The sequence below is a fragment of the Artemia franciscana genome, chromosome 20, assembly GCF_032884065.1.
Source record: "Artemia franciscana chromosome 20, ASM3288406v1, whole genome shotgun sequence".
Classification (NCBI taxonomy): Eukaryota; Metazoa; Arthropoda; class Branchiopoda; order Anostraca; family Artemiidae; genus Artemia; species Artemia franciscana.
This window is the reverse complement of record NC_088882.1, coordinates 21,370,688-21,394,735: the sequence shown is the minus strand read 5'-3', so window position 1 is coordinate 21,394,735 and position 24,048 is coordinate 21,370,688. Positions and strand designations below refer to the sequence as shown.

Here is a 24,048-nt window from a genome sequence, read left to right as displayed (position 1 = left end):
AGATTGATAGAAGATCAAATCCCAAAATTTTTGGTGTATGTCAATTTAGTTTTAACTTTTTTAATATTAAATGAAAAGTCAGATTGATTATAAAGATCAAAACCAAACGTCTCCTATCAATAAATAGTTTTCAATGCTTATGGAACATGAAATGAATATGAAGATAAATATGAATGAAACCACGTGTTACTAATATTCAGTTTAAGGACATACAAAACTCTATCAGACGCAAAAGATTCATTTTATTAATCATGCAGGTTTATTTGACTTTTGATTAACTTGGACATACAATCCCCTTTTTCCACCATTCAGACTCGAAATAGCAGGACTAGGCATTCTGGTATTAACCTAGAACTAGAGTAATTAAAACATGCTAACAAAGAAAAATACTTGCTTCATAGCATGTAGTAAGACTGTAATTAACACACTTTGAAGGTAGTTTCAATGTATTTTATCCCCAACCCCTTATAATATTCAAATGTATAGGCCAAATTGAGGTAAAATTCTAGTTGATTGACTTCTTGCTATCTCAGAAAGGGGTTAGGTTAGGAAAATGAAACTTTCAGGGATGGGTCTACAGGCTAAAGTAGCCTATATCCTGGGAAGGTATTTTGAAGTAGGCTACCTACCTCTGCTTCTTCTCCCTTTAGACGGCCCTGATCTTTGATAACCTTCAAAAATCTGTCTGTTATAAAGTGAAACCTTGCAAAATAGATCTCCTGCTTGAATGAAGTACAACAAAATTGTTTTCAGCATCACAACTTTGCTCAATCCCAATTTATAAGGTTTTAAAGATATACAAATACACTTAATGTGTACCTAAATTTTGAAAAAAAAACATATGATATGGCTCAGAATTCTACTCAAATAACAGGAATTATATTTCAGAACTAAAGGCAGAGAAAAAGCAACTGGTAACTGAAAATTGAGGTAAAATGTTTTTTTGTCAAAATTTCAATAGGCATAAACCTGTCATGTAGGCAAATTTCAGGGCTCTCTAGAGGGAGAAGTAGTAGAGGTGGGTACTTTAAAATACCTTCCCAGGATATACTTTATAGCCTGTAGATCCATCCCTGAAAGTTTCATTTTCCTAACTTAACCCCTTTCTGAGATAGCAAGAAGTCATTCAACTAGAATCATACCCCAAATTATATATTTCTTATACATTTGTTCATTTGTCACTTCTTCAAGTAGGCTAAATATGTAGTTTTCAACATAATCTTGCTAGCATGAAAGTGAATGCATCACTTGATGCCTTTTTTTTAGGAGTTGGCTGTGCTCTTTCATAATTCAACAATTACATCTAAAGTAAATGAAATTTTGAGCCCTTGACAGGGCTCCAAAAGATAAAACAGTCCATAGTAGCCCAAAGTTTAAAAACATATTTCAAAAAGAAATGTGTGGTGATAAAAATATTTCATTTGTGGCTGATTCATTTTTCTTAATTCATTTAATTATTGTATAGTCATATAATTATCAATAACTCATTTAATTATTGTTTTAATTAGGATCCAACCAATATTGATTTTTGGGGTTCAGTACCAATACTTATATAATTGCTGATAAATTGCCATCCAGGAACAAACCTTATCTAAAGTTTAAAATTTTTATTCTCTGCCCCTCTTCATACACAGATGTTTCTCCCTGGTCTATTACACATCAAAGAACAGCTTCAATAATTCATTGCAATTCTAAAACTTAGGCCATTTAAAAGAATTTTTTTATTTTCTTTACCTTTTCTGATCACCATGTTTTGAACACAAACAAAATGGTAGGTATTTGCGAAATGACAAATAAGAAGAAAGTTTAATCAAATAAACCAGTTTTGTCACATAAACACAAATACATGAAAACCTTATTGAAACAAGCAAAAGATATTCTTTGAAGTTAATTATTCAAAACACCAATTGCAATAGCAAGACTATATATTTTAATCCTTCAAATATTAATGTGAAAACTTTATTTTACACTCATAGAACATGGTCTCTTACAAATAAATCCATGCTAGGGACACTGGATACAAGTGTGCAGCTAGAGTTTTAAGTTTAGAGGAGGGATTATAGGATGTGTCAACACAACTGTCTAGTATGCTAACAAATGTGGATAGTCAAGTTAAATTTCCAAGGTAAATAGGTACATTTTCCAAGTTTTTGACACACATCAGCAATACCTTAGAAATCTCCTCCCGACCTTACAAGACTACCTCACCCCCTTAGCTATACCCCTGATTGGATACCATGGTTTTAATGGGTTGAATTTTTTTATCTTTCACCCATGCAAGTAAACATTCTTTAAATAGAAATATATGGTTTATTGTATTTTTTTTAGTTGTTTTGGTAGAAGATCTATGTTCAGTAAACATATCACAGTTCATATTATTGACTTACCAATAAAGTGAAAATACCACTTGATACCTTTTTTAATGCTCTTTATGAATATAATAATCACTTATATCAAAAATTTAATTTTAAGCACTATTTGAGCTCTTAAAAATGACAAATTTTCAATTAAAGTATGAGTTATTGGTTGTTTTTGAAAAAAATAATATTATGTTTTCTCAGTGCTCTTTTCTCAGTCATTTCTGACTAAATAATATTACATTTTCTCAGTGCCAAAATTACTTATAGTTAGGTTAGGTTGGGTTAGGTTGAAAAGTGCTTAGATTTGAATTTGCAATAGAAGTAATTATTATATTTGTAAAGAGCATAAAAAAGGCATCAAGTGGTATGTTCACTTTATTGGTGAGTCAAAAATATGAACTGTGATATGTTTACTGTAAGTTCTTGAAGTTACCATACATTTAAAATGTTGCTGCACCAGGTGTGTATTTACATATTGACAACAAATATACTTTGACTTCATTTGACTCACCTCTGCTGCTCTTGTCACTATTGTTAGACTTAGCAGGTGTCCCCCCCTGCCCAAGGACTAGACAAACAAAACTTACCTGTGGAAATCTGGTGCCCTCTTGTGGATGAGTTCAGAATAATAAAAAAATATATTGGCTGCTAACTGATTGTTTTTCTGATATCCAATACCCTGACCCTCATATTTGCCCAATAATATCAGTTGGCCAATATATTGGTCAGGCTTTAGTTTTAATAGTAAAATGTTATTTTAAAAACAAATTTAAAGACTATTTTTGAAAGAGCCTTAAAGTCCTAAAAAGGATATCACAGCAAAACTGGCATCATTTTAGGGGGGGTTGGGGCTCTTTTTAAACTTATCTGCAACTTCAACTCCATGGTAACGTTTTACTATTAAGACTTATGAAAATAATAATCACCATTCCTGCTTACATTTTTCTCTTGCTACACTGTCTAGCTCTCCAAAATTTTGTCTCACTGCTTGAAAAAAACCACAATGGTACCACAGAAAATCACCATGAAAGTAGTCTTCAAGGAACCTAACTTTTCTTTCAACACACTGGCTTCATTTCTGGGTGAGGGTCTATTTGTAATAGCAATTTTATTCAGGCTTTCCAAAATACCTTCTCTTTTTCCATTAACAACTCAACAGGCATCATGACCAGCAGATTATCAAGTCTTGGATATATTTTGCAAATGTAATGTACACTTTTTTTACAATAGCCTATCTGTGTGTTGAGGCACTGAAGAAATTAAAAAGTTCTCACACCAATCAAAAAATTAAATGGCCTTTATACATGATTCTGCTGCAGAAGATCCTGTTAAATTTACAGAATGTAATGAACATGGTACATATTCTGCCAAATGGCTAACTTCCTTGATACAAGCCTCGACACTGGCATACTTACCAGTCATATTCAAAGCATTGTTGTATGATTAGCCTCTGGAACTAAAAATGTCCAATTTAAATTTCTTAAACAGTCACAGGGCTGTATTGACAATTTCTTCAGCTTTATGTCCAACATTTCTACATAATCTCTGTTAATATAGAGATTTATCTGAACAGATAAAAATTTAGGACCAGAAATCCTTTGGCCAAGAAGACCCTAACGTACAGGAAAAATATTAATTTGGCACATGGTCCTACTTCCAAAAATAGGGTCACTTTTTTCTTCAATATGCAGTCAATGGCACAAGTTCATGGAACTTAGGGGGAGAGGTAACAACAATCTTGGGGAGGATCAGGTGTCCCACAACTAGCATCTGACAAGAGTCAAATTTAGCCTCATGGGATGGATTTTCATCATGTTTTTATGAAGAATGATAAATGAAATACTTACTTAGGCAACAAGGAAAATTCTGCTCAGCTCTGGGCCAGAGAGTGGTTCAGGATAAAGTTAGATATATTCTATGACTCCTATCATAGACAGTACAAAAGTACTGCCTAAGTAAAGAGCAATGTGGGCACAATGTATTACTTTTTTTTAGACCTGGGCATTTTGTATAGAAGAAATTATTGCAGGAACTTTGAAAAGGGCTCATTTGATTGCATATTGAGAGGACTAATGGCCTTTTTAATATAGTCAAAATCAATCATAGAGCAAACAGCCCCCCCCCCCACACCCATCATTTCCCCAAACACATCCAATCAAAATTTGGAGATAGTCATTTTGTTCAGCATAGTTGAAAGGTCTGCAAATTATGACTTTGAAGATCCCCCCCCCCTTGCAGCCTTCACGGCAAGGGTTTTAAGTTATGCCCTGAGGGCGTAGAAGTTTTTATAGAAAGAGTGGTTGTATAAACTCTGTAGGGGGCTCATTAGATTGGTAATCAGAAGTTCTAGTGCCTGTTCAATAGTTGTAAGTGATTAGAGGGCAATAAGCCCCCCTTCCACACCCATTGTCTCTCTAAAAGCATATTTGAAAGGTCCAGTAATCATGTCTTTGGGGATGACAACTCTCCCCATGGCCCTTAGGGCAAGGGCTATGAGCTATACTAGTTGCCCATGCTTAATATCTAAGATTTTTTGGAAAGGGTGGTCATACAAACTTTGGAGAAGACTCATTTAGTATAAAATTGAAAATTGTTGCTCACTTTTAAAAGTCAAGAGTGATTGAATGATAACCAGTACTTCTCCTCCCCCCCATGCCCTTTTCCCCCGAATTCTTATGATCAAAATTTGGAAATAGCCATATATGATTATGAAATTTGGATATGGCTCATTCAATTGGAAATAGTGAGTCCTAGTGTCCTTTTTAAAAATCAAAATTGATAGCAGGGCAACTAGTCCCCCTCCCTCCACATATCTTCTTTTCACCAAAGGCATCAAATAGAAAATTTTTATGTAGCCATTTTGTTCTGAATACTCTAAATATTGTATAACAAGCCCCCCCTAGATCCTGGAGAGCAGGGGTTATAAGTTACGCCCCAAAAGCATATAAGGGTTTTTATGGAAGACATAGCCATATAAACTTTAGAGTAAGCTCATTTAATTGGAAGTTTATAGTCCTGATTTCCTTTTAGGAATAAAAAGTGATAGAAGGTAACAAGCCCCCCCCCTTATGTTTCCCAAAAGTATCTGATCAAAATTGTGAGATAACTATTTTGTTAAAAATAGTCCAAAGGACATCAAATCAACTCCATGGTTGACAGAACACACCAGAGCCCTGTAGTAAGGGTTGTTAGCTATGATCTGGAGGTATACTAGGTTTTTCTGGAATGGAATGTAATATGAACTTTGGATAGGGTGTATTTAATTGCAAATAAGAAGTTATAGTGCTTTTTTAAGAGTCAAAAGTGAATAGAGGGCAACCAGTCCCCACCTCCTCCCCCATGCCTATCATTTTCTAAACCAAATATCCAATCAAGTTTTTCAGACATCTATTTTTGTCAGCATTGTTAAAAGATCCAGTAATTATGTGTTTAGGGATGACAGCCCCCAGAGCAAGGGCTGTAGGTTTGGTAATTCATTATCTGTTTACATATAGTATATGCTATTGGAAAGGTATGGATGTTAGACCTTTACTTTCCAAAAAGACAAGCAGCATTCAGGTGAGCCTTTCAGAGAAATATCATTGGAAGTTTTAAGGAGTTAGTTCAATTGAAAAGTAGAAGTTCTATGCTGTTTTTAAGAGTAAAAACAGATTGGAGATCAAGCAGCCCTTCTCTCAAACCTATTCATTTTCCAAACAAATCCAGTCAAAATTTTGACAATGCCATTTTGTTCAGCATAGTAGAACAGCTCACCAACTATGTCTCAATGGATATTGGGCATGTCAACCCCACACAGTAATGCAGTTGGCCCATTATGCTTTAAAACTAAATCAAAAGGCACTGTGTGTATGGTTGCCAGTAAGAAACCTCAGCAGTATATTGAGAAGAACTGGGGGTTATAACCTGAAACTCTCAGGGCTAGTACTATTACTACTTCTGCTCTTACAATTTAAATACATCAAAAGAGTGTATTTGTATCCAGGTTGTCAAAGAGCTTAAATAGAATTTCTTAGGAATGACATTAAATTTTATTTTTCAGGTCAACTTAACGAGGTATGAAACTAAATTAAAAAATACTATTTGTGTGAAGATGAAAAATTGAACTTTCTCCAACATAGAAATAGCAAGAAAAACTATGGTTTCTTACAAAAAAAAGGATATACGGTTACCGATAAGAAACCTCAGCAATATATAGAGAATGACAGGGGGTGTAAAGGTGAAAATTCCAGGGCTACTACTATTAGCCTACTACTTCAGCTCTTACACTTTGAATGAATCAAAAGTGTGTAAGTCTATCAATGTTATCAAAGAGCATAGATAGAATTTTTTGGGAATGACATTATTTTTTATTTTTTAGGTCAACTTGAGGAGGTATAAAATCAAATTAAACAATGCTGTTTGAGTTAGGATTAAAAATTGTTGAAAAAGTTTCTCCAACATATAAATAGCCAGTGAAACTATGGATTATAATAAAAAAAAAACAAATATATAACTCTTTTCCCTGAAAAAGACTGTGTCACTAAAAAACAAACAGAAATTAGTTTTAAAAAAGCCTTTTCCACAGAACAAGTTTTTCAAAGAAAAGTAGAGCTGTTTTAAGCCAAAAATGAACAGAAATAAAGTCGAATAATCTTCCAACCATAAAACTACAACAAGTAACTATCAATAAATAAATGGAAATCAAAACAAACAGAAATTAAAATTAGTGACTTAGTCAAACTCAAAACAAGCAAAACTTAACATGGATATGACTGACAAACCCCATGTCTTCTCAAGACCAGAACATAATTTGCACTTTACTGAAAACAAATTATATTTTAAGTGTTTTCACTTTTTTACTCTAATAAATGAAAAATTATCAAAACAATAAGGAATAAATGCCTGTATATGTATATTAAACTGACAATCCTCGGTAATTTTTTTTCAGTAAAGTGCAATCTATGTTCTGGTCTTGAGAAGGCATGGGGTTTGTCAGCCATACAAATGTTAATTTTTGCTTGTTTCGAGTTTGAATCAATTGTTTATTGCAAATTCTGTTTGTTTTGGTTTTCATTTATTTATTTATGATGTTTGTGGCAGTTTCACGCTTAGAATATTTTTGACTTTATTTCTGCGCATTTTCGGGTTGAGGGAGCTCTTTACATTTCTTTGAAAACTTGTTTTGTGGAAAAGGTTTTCTAAAATAAAGGTAAGCAAAGAGTGACCGATCTTTCTGTGTTGCAAGGAAAACTTTTTTACTACTTCTAAAATAGGGCCAAGGATATTTCATTTAATGCTTGGTAGTTAAAAAGATGGTACAGGAGCAACATTCATAATGAGAACTGGACAAGGAATTGTTGCAATTTATTGACATTTACAAATGCCAAAATTTAGTCTTGCCATCTGATATTACTATTTATTAAGAGTAAAAAATAGTATCAAGATTTTGCGACTACAATGTATTTATTTTTGCCTGTATCTGAAACATCTGGGAAAGGTCATTCTCAATACATTTTATTTTAACTTCTAAGTAAAAAGGTTCGGACTTATCTAGTAAAAAATCAAATCATTTTTATACCAATTTTTTTATTAAAATTAGTTTGGTTTTGGTTAGTTGATCTTTTGGTTTTAACTTTAATTAATTATTAGTTTTTTCTTTTATATATCTATGTGTATATCTTATAGGAGAAGGAGATAGCCGGGTAAGGAGATATTGTTTTTGACTAAATCTGTATCTTTGCTTCATGTAGATTTGCTGTAACTTGTCCATGTATAACCAAGCCAAGTTCAATTTTTCAATTCAATTTATTCAAAAAGAAAAGAAAACACATAACAACAATAATAATAAAGATCCTAGAAGCGAACTTGTTAAGGACCAAAACAACAAAAAATTGTAAATGAAAAAGAGAGATAAAAAAAAGAAAAGAGAAAACATGGGTAATTAAAGCAAATTGAACAAACATTTAGAGAAATATAATATCAAGATTTTAGTACATTGTTATATAGCGTCCGAAAACTTGTGGATAGCTCGACACTGGAGGGTGTTAAATTCCATTGAATTATAGATTTATAAATTGGGGATCGCTGGGCGGAACTAGAGATACACCTGGGGACAATGAAGGAACGGTTGGATGAACGGAGACAGTGGCCTTCAGAATTATTACTATTAAAATAAGATAATAAGTGGGGAGGAAGATTTTTATGGTAAGCGGAGTATGCAAGGGATAGATTTAGTTTTTTGATGATTTGTTCAAAAGGGATAATACCAAAATCGGAGTACAAGTCCTTGGTGGGATATAGTCGTGGCAGCCGAAAAACTGCTTTGACGGCACGGTTTTGAGCAGATTTTAATTTATTGGTAACTGAAGGATAAGTATTGCCCCATACAGATCCGCAGTATGAGATATGTGGGTAAATAAAAGAATAATAAAGGGTGACAAGGATATCGGGAGGAAGAAAATAATTCACACGATTAATTATACTTACCTGTCGCAAAATTATGGCTCTGATATAGGACACATTTGTTGCAAATGATAGGCAGGAGTCTATGTGGACACCAAGAAACTTGGCAACTTCGACCTGCGGGAGGAGATTGGTAGAATATTTTAGGCCAAGTGCTGGCTGAACTTCATTTTTTTTTTGTAAGGGGTTTGAAATAATACCACCTGACTTTTCTTGCTGTTAATGGTCATGCAGTTAACGAGACACCACTCCTGTACTCTATTCAGAAGGGTTTGAGTAGAGGTGACGACGGATGGTAAATTAGGACCGGTGATGAAAAAGTTGCTATCGTCAGCAAAAAGTACTGGGTGCACTGATGGGCCCAGGTCCGTAATCAAATCATTAATATAAAGAAGGAAAAGTATTGAACCAAGAACAGAGCCCTGTGGGACGCCCCTCCGGACAGGTAGGGGATGTGAAGTCACCCCGCCCAGCCTCACACTCTGTACTCTACCAGAGAGATAAGAACCGAACCATGAGAAAGGAACTCCGCGAATCCCTAGGTTATTGAGTTTACTTAATAAAACACTGTGATCGACCATGTCAAAGGCCTTTGAGAAATCCAGAAATAAGCCCAATACAGTATTTTTAAGGTCAAGTTGGGAACGTATAAACTGTGTGGTGTCTATTAGTGCATGAGCAGTTGAAAATTTGGCACGGAAGCCATATTGATGAGGAGAAATCAACGAATCTGACGAATGATTCCCAAATACAAAGGGAGAAAGACGTCGGAATATAATTCTCTCGAGCACCTTAGATATAACTGGGAGAAGTGAGATTGGACGATAATTGCTTATCTCAGACGGATCGCCTTTTTTATGAATCGGGATAACAATTGCTGATTTAAATATTTCTGGGAAGACTCCATTGGTCATAGACAGGTTTGCTATGTGCACAATGGGTTCACAAATATAGGAAGATACGGTCCTAAGAAGCTTATTACTTATGCCAAAGAAGTCAGGTGTACTACTATTAGAGAGAGATTCGATAACTTGAAGCACCTCTTTGCGATCAGTTGGAGAGAAAAACATGGATCTGGGATTCTTGCTAGGGTGTACTGACTGTGACAAGGAACAGGAGTTAGCATTTGGAATATTAGTGAAATAATTATTAAAAGCATCCAGTACTAAAATTGGGTCAATTAATCTGCCACTGATGTTCCTAAGGTTAATAGGAACAGATCTTGAATTCCTTTTTTTTGAAAGGATTTCATTTATTGTAGACCAAATTTTTTGCAACTTCCCTTTGCAGTGAGAGATTTTTGAATAATAATAATTTTTCTTTGCTTCCCGGATGAGTTTGGTATATACGTTTTTGTATTTTTTATAATTATTCAGGTCAATAACGCTACTGGTTTTGCAAGCTAACTTATATAGGTCATTTTTTCGGTATGAAGAGATTACCAGGCTATTTGACATCCAGGGGCGTATATGGGTAGTTTTTCGGTTTGATTTACGAACTGGAAAGGTTGAACTAATAAGATCACTCTATCCCTGTGTAAAACTACTTGTGGCTGAATTAACATCCTGACAATCCAAAGTCTTGGACCAGTCGAAGGATTTCAAACAATCCGTGAACCGGTTAATATTCACAGTATTATATATTCTATTAGACGTAGGGGTATTAGTTCTATGGGGTTGAGTAGCTGATAGGGAGGGTAAGGAAAGATAGATTGGAAAGTGATCTGACAGGTCAGAAAATATTATTTTGGAGGACAGGTGGTTTCCCAGGGAAGTGGATACAAAAATGTTATCAATTAAAGTAGCGGTAGACCTCATGGGATCAACTCTAGTAGGAAAAAGGATTGTGGGAAGAAGACCACTTGAGGTAAATGTTTCAAAGAAGGTATCACTATCATTGTTATTGCTAACATTTAATAAATTACGATTGAAGTCCCCAAAAACTATTGCCTTCTTTTGTGGTAAATTAATAAAACTAGAAAAATCATCAAACTGATTACAAAAGAAAGGTGTCGGAAATGAGGGTGGTTTATAAAATAACGAAAAAATAAAAGAATTCTCGTCTACACTTATGTCGACGATTATTGAATAAATGCATCTATTATTTATAGGTTGCGAGAACAAGAATTCACAATCTAATAGTCTGGTGAATTTTAGACTTGATCGGATGTAAAGAGAAATGCCACCAGAGGACTTGGTTAATTTTCTTTCAATATGAATAGCTTGAAAGCCAGTGAGGGAAAATTCATTAGTATCATCAATTTCTGAAAGCCACGTCTCCATTATTCCAATTACGTCGAAAGGGCAGTAACCATTTGTTAAAATTAAATCTTTAAAATTAGCCCACTTATCCCGTATGCTTCTGATATTAAAACAAATTACATTAAGTTTGGTCTCTTCCATTAGCTTAGGTTTCACATTTTTCACAAAATCAAAAGTGTCGAGATATTTACAGTTAATTTGGTTTAAAGGGCTATCGGGGCTAGCTAAGGTGTTGGTGGATAGATTATTTTGGTCATCGTAATAATTAAAAACAACATTATTGCACAGTGATAAATTATTAAGAAACGTAAAATCTTGTAAAGTACTTGTACTTGTGTTTGTTTGACTGTTCATTTCTTAAGCAGTAGTTTCTGTGCTTCTGGACATTTATACGAATAACAGGGGTGGTCGGAGGAGCCACAGAGAGCACATTTCATGACAAGTTGACACGGGTTTTCTTTGGAGTTCTGGTGGTCACCAGCGCATTTAGAGCATCTCGGGGAAGCTTTACAGTTATTTGCAGTATGGCCGTAGCACTGGCATTTGTAGCACTGGGTAGGCAAAAACTTGTACTCAGTTATAGGTAGACGCTCGTAACCAATAACAAGGGGATTCTCAGTGGCATAGTTTAGGTGGTCACGTGACTCAAACTTTAATCGAAAAGATCTCGTACTTCCTAACTGAACAACTTCTATACAGTTATTAGCGAGATCGCATAGGTCACTTTTAGATGTTCCGTCAGGCACTCGGCGTACTATACCGAAAAAGGCAGGACTCTTCACTTTAGCATTAATGGATTGGTCTGCTTTGCTTAATGCATCTGCCAAAGTATTGGCGGCACCCTTGTCCGACAGAACTACTTGCCATGCATCCCTCCTAGGCCTCAAAACACCTATGCTTGAACTGACACCCCCACAAGCTTTATCCAGGAAATCTTTTCGAGCGTCAGGATTATTCAAGTTTTTTGGTGGATTTTTCACAATAACTGAATAGGACGGTTTTGCGGGTGGGGGAGGTTTCATATCAGGAATAGTTTGCACAACTGACCTTGCTTTATGGTGCTCAGCGAAGCTTTTAAATTCCATGTAGAGTTCATTAACCTTTCGAGTTAGCGTAGCTGTTGTCTCCCCTGGCACACATGGGACCTGATCTGGCTCGAAAATTAGATACTGAGGTAGGCTGATCTTTTTCTCATCACAAAGATCAAAGGCTTGAACCATATCACTTACATTATCAGTCACTTTGGGGCGCTCAGTTACCCTAGTAATAGAGGCGTCAGCCCACAAAATCTTCTTTGCTTCAATTAACATATCTCCTTTGAAAAAATCGCAAGCAATTTTTACAATATTATCAGCTGAACAACCTGCATTTCTAGCCCGTGAAATGAAATTCAACACGGGATTCAAGACAAGTCTTTCACCTGGCATCATCCGGTGAAATGATCAATTTTCATCAAAATTCGTGGGCGGGGCCACAATAGATGTCAGTAAAAGCAATAGCAAATCAGGTAGAATACTCACAAGATGTATATTCAGAAGTTGCGTACACAATTTTAATTATCCAAAATATCCAATTATTCAAAGCAAATTGTTCACAGCACGTTGCACAACTTAAATAGTTGCGTACACGATTTTAATTATCCAATTATCAAAAGCAAGTTGTTCACAGCACTATATAGCATTGTACATTGTCTATATTCTCTATGTATAGAGATTTAAATATAATGCCTGCAGCTGGATTACGTGCTTTTTATACGTTGATTTTTATATATAGGTATTACAGAGGTAGCCTTCCTGATTGTTTTACAGGAATATTTTGTGAGAGGTCTGATGTTCACCACCACATTACTCGGATATGAGGTAATACTGAGGTTCCTCGATTAGTTTCAAGTAGGTCTTCTTTTTCACTTATTTACAGAGCTTCAAAATTTTGGAATAAACTGTGTATAGATATCAAGGAAATAGGTAGCCTTGACCAGTTTAAGTCTGATTTACGTGTGGAGTTGCTCGGTAGGTATGCTTTTGAAACAGATTAAATAGAATAAATTTTACATAGCTTATTCATTTGTAATATTTGTGTATTTTTTGTTTTTTTGTTGTTGTCTTGGGGTCACGCAAGGGAGTGTATTGTTTATGTTTTTTCTGTTTTTTGTTGATTTCGGTATATGGTCTCATTCTCCATATTTTCTTATTCTCCATATTGTCTCTTTATTTTCTTTGAATTTAGCACAGCCTCGCAAGCTTCGCTTATGTTGTGCTATTGATTAAGAAATGTTTATTTCTAATAAAATTGTTCTACTACTACTACTACTACTACTACTACTACTACTACTACTACTACTACTACTACTACTACTACTACACAATTTCAATAGTTGCGCAATGAAATAAATATCCAAACAATAATCCTCTGTAAATTAACCAACCAATATAAACTGGTTTTCATCCATATAGGTCAAAGACTGAATGAAGTTCTCTTCTATTTTGTTTTTCTATGTTTCAGCAGACCTTTTCAGCCATTATGGAAAAATTTCAAATCATGTATTAAATGGAAACTTAGCTTAGCAATGGGAAAATTTTCCAAGTTTAGTTACACTAATATTCAGGGCTAGCCAGATAAAAGGGGTTAAAACACTGGTCTTTGCTTGTCCAAAACTTATAACAAAAGTAAAACAGTTCAAAATAGGGATGAAACCTTTTTAATGACAATGAACAGATATAAAATTTAACTGGATATTTCGAACACATATACAATGTTCATCATCAGCAGTAAAACTAAAAGACATGAACAAAACCAAACAAAATTTATACCTAGCAAACTAATTACATATAGTTTATTGCTCTTATTTTTTTCAATGCAACAGCGGAAGCCAGTCTCTTTTACCTTTTTGGCTCTGGTTCATTAGATTTATCTGACATGTTACGTGGACAGAGGTCATAGCTTTTAGGTGAGGTGATATTTACTTTATTTGAACTCAGTAAATTATCATGAATTGAATTCAATCCAAATTCACCTGTATCTCTGTTTATGGAATTATTCTTGAATAATTTTTTTTTAATTTCGATTGTTTCCCTGAAAATTTGCTTTAAACCTTGGTCCCTAGAAATCAAAGAAACATTTTCAAACAAAATAAAATGATTTGGAAAATTATAGATATGTTCCAAGAGGGCCGACGTGAAATTTTCAGGTTTGGTATTTTGCTTTAAAGACGATGAAATAGAATTATGAGGTTGTAACAATCTCATTTTTAAATTGTGGTTAGTATGTCCCACATAAGAGCTTCCACAAGTACATGGGATTTTATACACTTTGTTGCTCAATAGAAGTTCGATCCTTTCCAGAATTTAAAAAACTAGCCAAAGTATTACTACCTCTTAAAGCTACCTTTAAGCCATTATTTTGTAAAATTCTTTTAAGCTTTTCACTCAACCCTGGAACATATGGTAGAGAATAAAAAATATCTTTCTTTTCTGTTGTTTCCGAAATATCGTCAGAAAATTCTAGAAATGTTTTCCTTCTTTTCAAAAAAGTCTGGTCAATTAACCAACCCGGATATTGGTTACTTATTAAAATCTCTTTTAACAACAATAATTCCTCCTCAATGAATTTTGGAGAGCAAATTCTAAAAATGCAGTCAGTTAAGAATATGATTAAGCCAATTTTTACTTGGCGAGCATGACCGGAGAAAAACCACAAAAATCTGTTATTGTTAGTACGTTTTCTGTAAATCTTAAAATCCAGACTATTTTAATTTTTTAAAAGAAGAACATCCAGAAAAGGAAGTTTATTATCCTCTTCTAATTCTATTGTAAATTTTAAATCACCTCCCCAAAAATTAAGATGTTCTAAAAAACCTTTTAATTCCTCCTCCCCATAATTCCATACTGAAATTATGTCATCCATATATCTCCCCCAAAATTTATGTTTTAAAAAGTATAAATCTAAAGCTATTGTTTCAATATTTTCTACAAAACAATTTGCTAATAAAGGACTTAAAGGGGCCCCAATGGGAAAACCATTTACTTGTTCGAAAAAAACCTCCTCTGAATTGAAAAAAATAAGAGAACGTGTTGCACAACCTAACTAGATTCATAATTACACCGACTTCCAAAACTGTTTCACCACTAATTAAGTCCAAATTTCTTAGTATCTTTCTTTCAAGCAGAATTTCTGCTGCTTTTACATCAATGCTCGTATACATTGATACTATGTCAAAACTTCAAATTATAGAATTTGAAGAAATCTCCACTTCTTTTAGTTTTTTACAAGTTCTGACGAGTTCTTAATGTGAGAAATTTGTGTAGACATGAGTGGTTTACATAATGACACTAACCACTTACTCAGAGCACTTGTTGGTGACTTTGTGCTTGCAACAATTGGTCGTAATGGCATCATCAGCAGATGCTGATGATGAACACTGTATATGTGTTCGAAATATCCAGTTAAATTTTATATCTGTTCACTGTCAATAAAAAAGGTTTCATCCTATTTTGAACTGTTTTACTTTCGTCATGGAAAGGCAGTGTGGTCTTCGAAGTTATCTACAAAACTTATACTACTCAGATGTGCTAACTGAGGAGGGGTGCAGGTCCCCTCCCGGATTATAAAAAAATACTAATTTTTATTCCTTTTAAAAAATAGAGAAAATATAGAAATCCCTCCACCCCTAGATTTTGAAAATATTATTTTTGTATTTCCATTTTTTTTTAGAAAAAAAAAGATCCTTCATGAATTGACACCCCTAATTTCAGTTCGTTTCAGGGGCTGCTTTATGAGCCTAGAACTCGTTATTATTTAGAAATCTGTGATTTTAAATTGTTGGTGCAAGTTGCAGTAAAAAAAGGCGTTTTTTCTAAAATCCTTCATAAGCCAAGCCAGTAGTAACTTTATTAAACTTGTGTGTAACTATTGCCTTGAAATAAATCAAAATAGTTGGCAAGTAAAAAATCATTTTGAAAAATAATGAAATTTTCGAAGTACCAGGGATAGGCAAATTAAGATCTGATTTTTGAATTGGATAAATGGAAACTTACACAGCCGTATATATATAAAGGATTGAGGAAAATCGGAATCCAATTTTTATGAAAAAGAGCTCATACAAACTTAATTTGTTTTTGATAATATCAGGCACCAATTAAAAAAAGATACAGATGACTAATCCATAAAATAATGTACAAATTTATACCACTAAACAGCTTAAAAGGGTTTAGCTTTTATTTGATGGTGTGGTTGTCTATGGTGATCTGCAGATTGTCAATGCTTGAATTTCTATAGACAAAAATGCGATTTGAAAGTGAACTAATTAGTTTTGCTAGCTTAATTTTCATGGCTCAATGTAATTGAGTTTTTGAACCCATAATTTTGAAATAACAACCAAAAAAGCATAGAAAATTGTGGTTTTCAGATATTAATAGATCTAAGATGGGATCAGAGAGGGGGGGGGGTTTATTTTGATGTCTTTAGCAGTTTAAGGAAGATAAAAGTTAACAAAAAGATATTGATTGGTCCCCTCAATAAGTTGAAAGCTCATGGCAATGTCCTCAGTAAGTACATTTCCATTAAAAAAAAATATTAACACAGATAAGATAGCAATGTGTTTATGAGTTTTGTAACACATTTGTTTATAGGGTCTTTATAGATATGTGGGCAGAGAAAAAGAAATCCCTCCATGATTGGTTGGACAAATCTCTGTAGCAAAAACTTAGGCCTAAAACCTAACAGTTTTTTTTTACAGACCAATCCCGAAAAATTCAACCTATATCATTACTCATCACCTCTTTCCTAGTTTGAACATGCCTTTACATGTCTTATTCCATTATCTTTAAGACGAGATCTAAGGTTGATGCCTTCTTACTTAATGCTCTCATTTAGTACAGCCTACTTCTTTTTCTCTTCCTCTTTTCCATTTTGAGCTGAAAACACATATAATTTACAGGTTTTAGACAATGCAGGAGCAAAATTTATACAAAAATTTTGTAAAAAGTACACAACTCCAGGGATCCAGTGAAATTTTTTGTGATTTAGCAGTTGCAACTCCAACGCATTATATGACCTGTCAAATTTCGGATAGTCTCTACAAAGAGCTACCAGAGCCCTCTGTTTCAGAAAAAGATGCCAATGATATAATTTATCTTGAGAAAGTGCATCCAAAATCCGATGGTGTCAGCAAGCATAATTTTTTTAAAGCTAGTGAACATGATGATGTTGACACTATTGAGAGAGCTTTAAATCAAGGTTTTTATGTTGACACAAAAGATGAATTTGGGTGGACTCCTTTAATGTGTGCTATTTGTGCAAAAGCAGAAAATGCAATCAAGATTCTGCTCCAAAATGGAGCATCTCCAAGACATAAAGAGCATAGTGGAATGTCAGTCATGGAATTGGCAAGAGAAAAAGAGATGACTCATTTGATTACAAACTTTGAGAGTGAACATTCTATTGAACAAAGCAAAAGTGAAGATATCATTTTAGAAAATTTTTACTGTAATAAGTGTGAGTGTGAAGTGAAAGATCAAAGTTTAAAAGCGCATACAAACTCGATGATTCATTTGTTTAATTCAGGACCAGTTTCTGATGTACCTTCATATATGCTACCAGAATCTAATATTGGATACCAGTTAATGTTAAAATCTGGATGGAATCCAAATGTTGGACTTGGCCCGGAGGGTAAAGGGAAAAAGGTTCCTGCAAAAACAGCCTTGAAAACGTCCCGTAAAGGGCTGGGTGCAGAAAAACTGGAACCAAGAGTAACACATTTTAAACCCTATGAAATTTATAAGGAAGTTGCAAATAATCCTCCTTCAACAAAGAAAAAAAACGAGAAAGTGGACCAGGATGCAAAGAAAACCGCTGAAATCAGACGGTCATTATTTTTTTAAGTGACTTTTATGCAATTGCTGTGATTTTTATTTAAAACTTGTTATTTCACTGTTTATAATTTATTTTTACAAATTCAACGATAAATCTCTATCAATATATTTTAATTTTGTAAGTATTTGTTTGATAGGGGATAGCCCAAAAATTTTCTGTGAATTCCGTATTTGGACTTTAAGCTGAGAGGGTAGTTTTCAAGTTTTAAACTTTCAAGAGATGGTGAGGTAAAACAATTTACAACTGAAACATTTCTTAGACAATGTTGACTGTCGATTCAAAAACATGTACAAAGAGATAAAGAGTAAATAACATATAAGGCAGTAAAAACTCCAATACGAATTGATGTATAACATTTCGAGTTCTTTTTATGGCACTTGGTATTAACCAAGTGACGTATAGCAATCGCAAATTCTGTCGGTCTGTCTGTCGGTCCTGGTTTTGCTACTTTAAGCACTTCGAGGTAAGCTAGGACGATGAAATTCGGCAAGCGTATTAGGGACTGGACCAGATTAAATTAGAAATAGTCGTTTTCCCGATTTGACCATCTGGGGGGGGGGGGGGAGTGGGGACCCGTTAATTCGGAAAAAATAGAAAAAATGAAGTATTTTTAACTTATGAGCGGGTGATGGGATCTTAATGAAATTTGATGTTTGGAAGGATATCGTGTCTCAGAGCTCTTATTTTAAATCCTGACCAGATCTGGTGACATTGGGGGGGGGGGGAGTTGGGAGGAGGAAACCTAAAATCTTTGGAAACGCTTAGAGTGGAGGGATCGGGATGGAACTTGGTGGGAAAAATAAGCACAAGTCCTAGATACATGATTGACATAACCGGAATGGATCCGCTCTCTCTGGGGTAGTTGAGGGGGGGGGTTAATTCTGAAAAATTAGAAAAAATGAAGTATTTTTAACTTACGAACGGGTGGTCGGATCTCAATGAAATTTGATATTTAGAATGATATCGTGTCTCAGAGCTCTTATTTTAAATCCCGACCGGATCTGGTGACATTGGGGGGGGATTTGGGAGGGAGAAACCTAAAAGTTGGAAAATACTTAGAGTGGAGGGATCGGGATGAAACTTGGTGGGAAAAATAAGCACAAGTCCTAGATACATGATTGACATAATCGGAACGGATCCACTATCTTTGGGGTAGTTGGGGGAGGGGGGTTAATTCTGACAAATTAGAAAAAAATGAGGTATTTTTAACTTACGAACGGGTGATCGGATCCCAATGAAATTTGATATTTAGAAGGATATCGTGTCTCAGAGCTCTTATTTTAAATCCCGAACAGATCTGGTGACATTGGGGGGAGTTGGGAGGGGGAAACCTAAAACTTGGAAAATACTTAGAGTGGAGGGATCGGGATGAAACTTGGTGGTAAAAATAAGCAAAAGTCCTAGATACATGATTGACATAATTGGAACAGATCTGCTCTCTTTGGGGTAGTTGGTTTGGGGGGGTTCATTCTGAAAAATTTGAAAAAATATTTAGAAGGATATCGTGTCTCAGAGCTCTTATTTTAAATCCTGAATACATCTGGTGATATTGGGGGGGGGAGAGTTGGGAGGGGGAAACCTGAAACTTGGAAAACACTTAGAGTGCAGGGATCGGGATGAAACTTGGTGGGAAAAATAAGCACAAGTCCTAGATACATGATTGACGTAACCGGAGCGGATCCGCTCTCTTTGGGGTAGTTGGGGGGGGGTTAATTCTGAAAAATTAGAAAAAATGAGGTATTTTTAACTTACGAACGGGTTATCGGATCTCAATGAAATTTGATATTTAGAAGGATATCGTGTGTCAGAGCCCTTATTTTGAATCTCGACGGGATCTGGTGACATGGGAGGCGAGTTGGGAGGGGGAAACCTGAAACTTGGAAAACACTTAGAGTGGAGGGATCGAGATGAAACTTGGTGGAAAAATAAGCAGAAGTCTTAGATACATGATTGACATAACCGGAACGGATCCGCTCTCTTTTGAGTAGCTTGGGAGGGGGGGGTTAATTCTGAAAAATTAGAAAAATGAGGTATTTTAACTTACGAACGGGTTATCGGATCTCTATTAAATTTGGTATTTAGAAGAATATCGTATCTCAAAGCTCTTATTTTAAGTCCCGACTGGATCTGGTGACATTGGGGGGGAGTTTGGGGTGGGGGAACCTAAAATCATGGACAACGCTTAGATTGGAGGGATCGGGGTGAAACTTGGTGGGAAAAATAAGCAGAAGTCTTAGATACTTTATTTACATAATTGGAACGGATCCGCTCTATTGGGGGGAGGGGTTAATTCTGAAAAAAAAAAATAGAAAAAATGACGTATTTTTAACTTAAGAACGAGTGATCGGATCTTCACGAAACTTTATATTTAGAAGGACAGATCTCTTATTTTAAATCTCAACCGGATCCATCGTAATTGGGGGGGGGGGCAGTTGAGGGGAACCGGAAATCTTAGAAAATACTTAAAGCGGTGAGATCAGGATGAAACTGGATGGGAAGAATAAAAACCTGTCTAAGACACGTGATTGACATAATCGGACCGGATCTGCACTCTTTGGTGGAGTTGGGGGGGGGGGGGGGTAATTTTGAAAATTGAGGTATTTGTAACTTACAAAAGGGTGACCAGATCTTAATGAAATTTGATATTTAGAAGGATCTTGTGCTTTAAAGCTCTAATTTTAAATTCCGACCAGATCCTGTGACATTGGGGGGAGTTGGAGGGGGAAACCAGAATTCTTGGAAAACGTGAAAATTGGGGTATTTTTATTTTACGAATAGGTGATCGGATCTTAATGAAATTTGATATTTAGAAGGAATTCATGTCTCAGAGCTCTTATTTCACATCCCGACAAGACCTTTTGACATTGGGGGGAGTTGGAGGGGGATATCTTGGAAAACACTTGGAGTGGAGGAATCGGGATGAAGCTTGGTGGATAGAATAAGCAAATATCCTTGATACGTGATTAACGGAACCGAACTGGATTCGCTCTCTTTGGGGGATTTGGGGGCAGGGATTTAGTGATTTGGCGAGTTTGGTGCTTCTGGACGTGCTAGGACGATGAAAATTTGTAGGCGTGTCAGGGAGCTGCACAAATTGACTTGATTACGTCGTTTTCCCAGATTCGACCATCTGGGGGGCTAAAGGGAGAGGACAAAAATTATGTATTTATAACATACGAGTGGGTGATCGGATCTTAATGAATTTTGATATTTAGAAGGACATCGTGACTCAGAGTTCTTGGCTCTTGGCATGATCTCTTGGCTCTTAGCTCTTCTTGCCTCGTCACAAGTGCCATATGAGCTATTAGCTCTTGTTTAATAGAGGAACAGGGAAAAAAATATTTTAAGTAATAGAAAAACAGCAAAAAAGAATAAAACAAACATTTGCATCTTCACAAACTTACGTTCTACAATTGGAATTGCCAAAAAGTAAGATGACATGCTTCTCTTGGATTTAGAAGAGCATGCAATCCTTCTTTTCAGTACTTTGAGCTGTAGAAGTTTGGGTTTTTGTTTGTTAGAGTTTTTTATCATTTTGCTGTAAATTATAATGCAGCTGTTCTTTCCTTTTTCTTGCTTTTTCACTGAAAAGGAGCTCTGGATATTAGCTCATAATATTTGACACGTTTTTATGCTTTAGCTTCACCGCTTTGTTATTCCTTTTTCAATGAGTGATTCAGCAAATTTACAACATATGAAATTAACAAATGAATTTTAAGCAGTAGTGGTAATTTCGAACACATGTTGAATTTCGATTTATATTCTGATGGAAAATGGTAAATCCATCATTCTCCTCTTCTCCTTTTTTATACCAGGATGTTCTGTTGTCCTTGACCACCTCATAAAAACATTTTATAATTATCAGTGGAGAATTTAGCCAGTACAACTATTTGATTTTGCAATATCTATAGATTAACATATGTATTATCTATACATATGCTCTGTATCAATCTCAGCAAAGATGAAATCTTCTAACCTCTCCCATGCGCAGATATCTAGCAATCAAAAGGATAAACCTCTAGGAATCGTAACATAGGGGGGGGGGTCGAAATTTTCATATTTAGGCTCCAGCATTCCTAGTTTTTCTTTAGTAAAGGGTATGTTGAACTAATTTTAGTTGGGATGGAGTCTGAACCCCCTCCCCCAACCCTTTACCCATCCCTAAACCAAACCCTAGTTTACGTAATATGTGCTAGCTACTATATCTAAACTAATAATCCTTTCAATCATTTGCTTAATTCTTCGGGGAAATTTGATTTTCACGTTGAAGAGGAGAGAGGGAAGAGGACCTTTTCTTCAATATTCTCGCCAGTGAACGTCTTTGCTCTTGCCCTCCTCCCTAACCTAAAGACAGTAAATAAAATATGCCATTATCTTTCAAAACATACGGATCTTCATAGCTTAGTAACTACTAAACACTTTGTCACGAACAGTTCTATAACAGTAGGTGTTTTGTATATTCGAATTGTAAAAAGAAAATTTAAGTGTATATGCATAACAAAAATCACTATTCGATAAACCAGTGAGGTAGAACTGATGATTTAGTATCTCTGGGGAGTTTCTTAAACATAACTGGTCTTCTTGGAGACCATTCAATCGTACCTCCTTCTAGATCACCCAGGTTGTCAAGCTCTGCTTTTATAAAATGTAAAATATCATGCAGGAAGTTGATACAAGCATTGCCGCTCCATAAATCCTAGAAATAAAAATTAAAGAGCTTAAATGCATCCCAGGAATCCCAGAGCAACTACAAAGAACAAAAAGTGTGTTTTCAATTATCAATTTTCAATACATACCTCATAGACTATTTGAATCACCCTTATTTCATGCCTATCTACCTTAGTTCTGCCCTAGGATGGGCAGATGATGGATTATCTATCAACAAGTGAAATCACAACATTTATATACACTTCTGAGAAACGGCTTATGCCAGCTTTGCCTTCTCTTTCAGATTATCTGTCGTGTATTTTTTTTCCAATTAGTCATGACTTGATGGCAACTCAAGAATTTGACTTGATGGCAGATCAAGAATTAAAATCAAGTTGCCATCAAGCCATGATTAATATTCTACTCAACTGTTTAAGTCAAAGGCAATCCTAATAACGTTGCCTAAAGAGCCATTAAGGCTCAATGTATTAGAATTTTTTCACAGGAACAAAATATAGGGGTTTTATGGGAAGGGCGGTTGAATAAATTTTGAAGAGGGCTCATTCAATGGGAAATCGAAAGTTCCAGTGCCCTTTATAAGATCTAGTCTGCTCTTCAACTATTGAATGAGTTTTTAATGTATTATGAAAGTAAAGAATAACATTAAACCACAAAATGAGCAGAATTTATTTCGTATAGGAGGGGAATGCCCCTTCCTCATCCCCACCTCCCCCTCATGTTCGTAGAAACTTCGGAAGATGCTCATTCGGTCAGAAACTGAGAACTCTAGTCCTATTTTTATAAGGCAGAAGTACTTGGAAACCAGTGAGCCCCTATCCTTAAACTGTTTCTGATATCTGGTCCTTTTGCCCCTAAGGACAGCTTATCGACGTTTTAAGATAGGGACCTATGTTTCACTTTCTCTTTTTCGCTGCTCAATTTTGCGTGTGTGGAGGAATTGTCGGGAAAGGGGTGAACGCCGTCTCCCGTTCTAGGATACAGTTAGCTTGATTATCAAAAAGTATATTCAAACAGATTGTGGTGATGAACTGAATTTAGAGAAAGACATGTTTCAACAGTAACCAAAACTTAAAAAAATAGAACTTTGATAATAATATATCAAAAGAATCACCTTTTTACAGTAATTCCAAATATGTGATTCGAATCATTGCACCGTATTCCTTGAGAATAAAAAGTCATAACCATGTTAGAAATTATTTTTTACAAACAAACCATTTCTTAAGCATATACAGCACAGGTACAGACAGAAAAAACAGATCAGGGGCACATAGAAAATATAATCCATAGGGTACATACGCATTGAGGCCATAAAAAACATGGTGTCCTTTATCAGTAGGTTATTGCGAATTATAAATATTATTTATGCGTCTCATGGAGATGTCATCAGTTTTCAAAACATTAAATTTGAAATTCCTCATAAAAAGTTACTAGCCTTAGAAAATTCGCAC

The 24,048-nt window shown here is 35.1% G+C and overlaps 2 protein-coding genes and 1 long non-coding RNA gene across 10 annotated transcripts in view; 1 reads left to right on the top strand and 2 right to left on the bottom strand.

The window, feature by feature from the left end:
• The window catches only part of LOC136039899 (uncharacterized), a 155,850-nt gene that overhangs the window by 94,767 nt on the left and 37,035 nt on the right, over nucleotides 1–24,048 (bottom strand). The gene's annotated exons all lie outside the window — the stretch shown is intronic.
• Nucleotides 146–18,039, top strand: LOC136039893 (G patch domain and ankyrin repeat-containing protein 1 homolog). 8 transcript variants are annotated; one of them, XM_065723870.1, is made up of 3 exons: nucleotides 241–257; nucleotides 12,836–12,921; nucleotides 16,998–18,039. In XM_065723870.1, exon 3 carries the CDS (start codon nucleotides 17,008–17,010, stop codon nucleotides 17,938–17,940), a length of 933 nt encoding a protein of 310 aa, XP_065579942.1. In that variant the 5' UTR covers nucleotides 241–257; nucleotides 12,836–12,921; nucleotides 16,998–17,007; the 3' UTR covers nucleotides 17,941–18,039. The 8 variants fall into 8 exon arrangements, 7 of the variants coding, with proteins under 7 accessions (XP_065579944.1, XP_065579939.1, XP_065579942.1 ...); XR_010620578.1 differs by lacking the exon at nucleotides 16,998–18,039 and adding an exon at nucleotides 16,797–16,991 and having other exon boundaries at nucleotides 245–340; XM_065723868.1 differs by having other exon boundaries at nucleotides 256–340.
• Nucleotides 22,366–24,048, bottom strand: part of LOC136039892 (decapping and exoribonuclease protein-like) — a 34,105-nt gene continuing 32,422 nt past the window's right edge. The window contains exon 5 of the mRNA XM_065723866.1: nucleotides 22,366–22,628. Coding sequence (XP_065579938.1) covers nucleotides 22,440–22,628 — 189 coding nt within the window. The 3' untranslated portion in view covers nucleotides 22,366–22,439. The remainder of the gene's footprint in view (nucleotides 22,629–24,048) is intronic.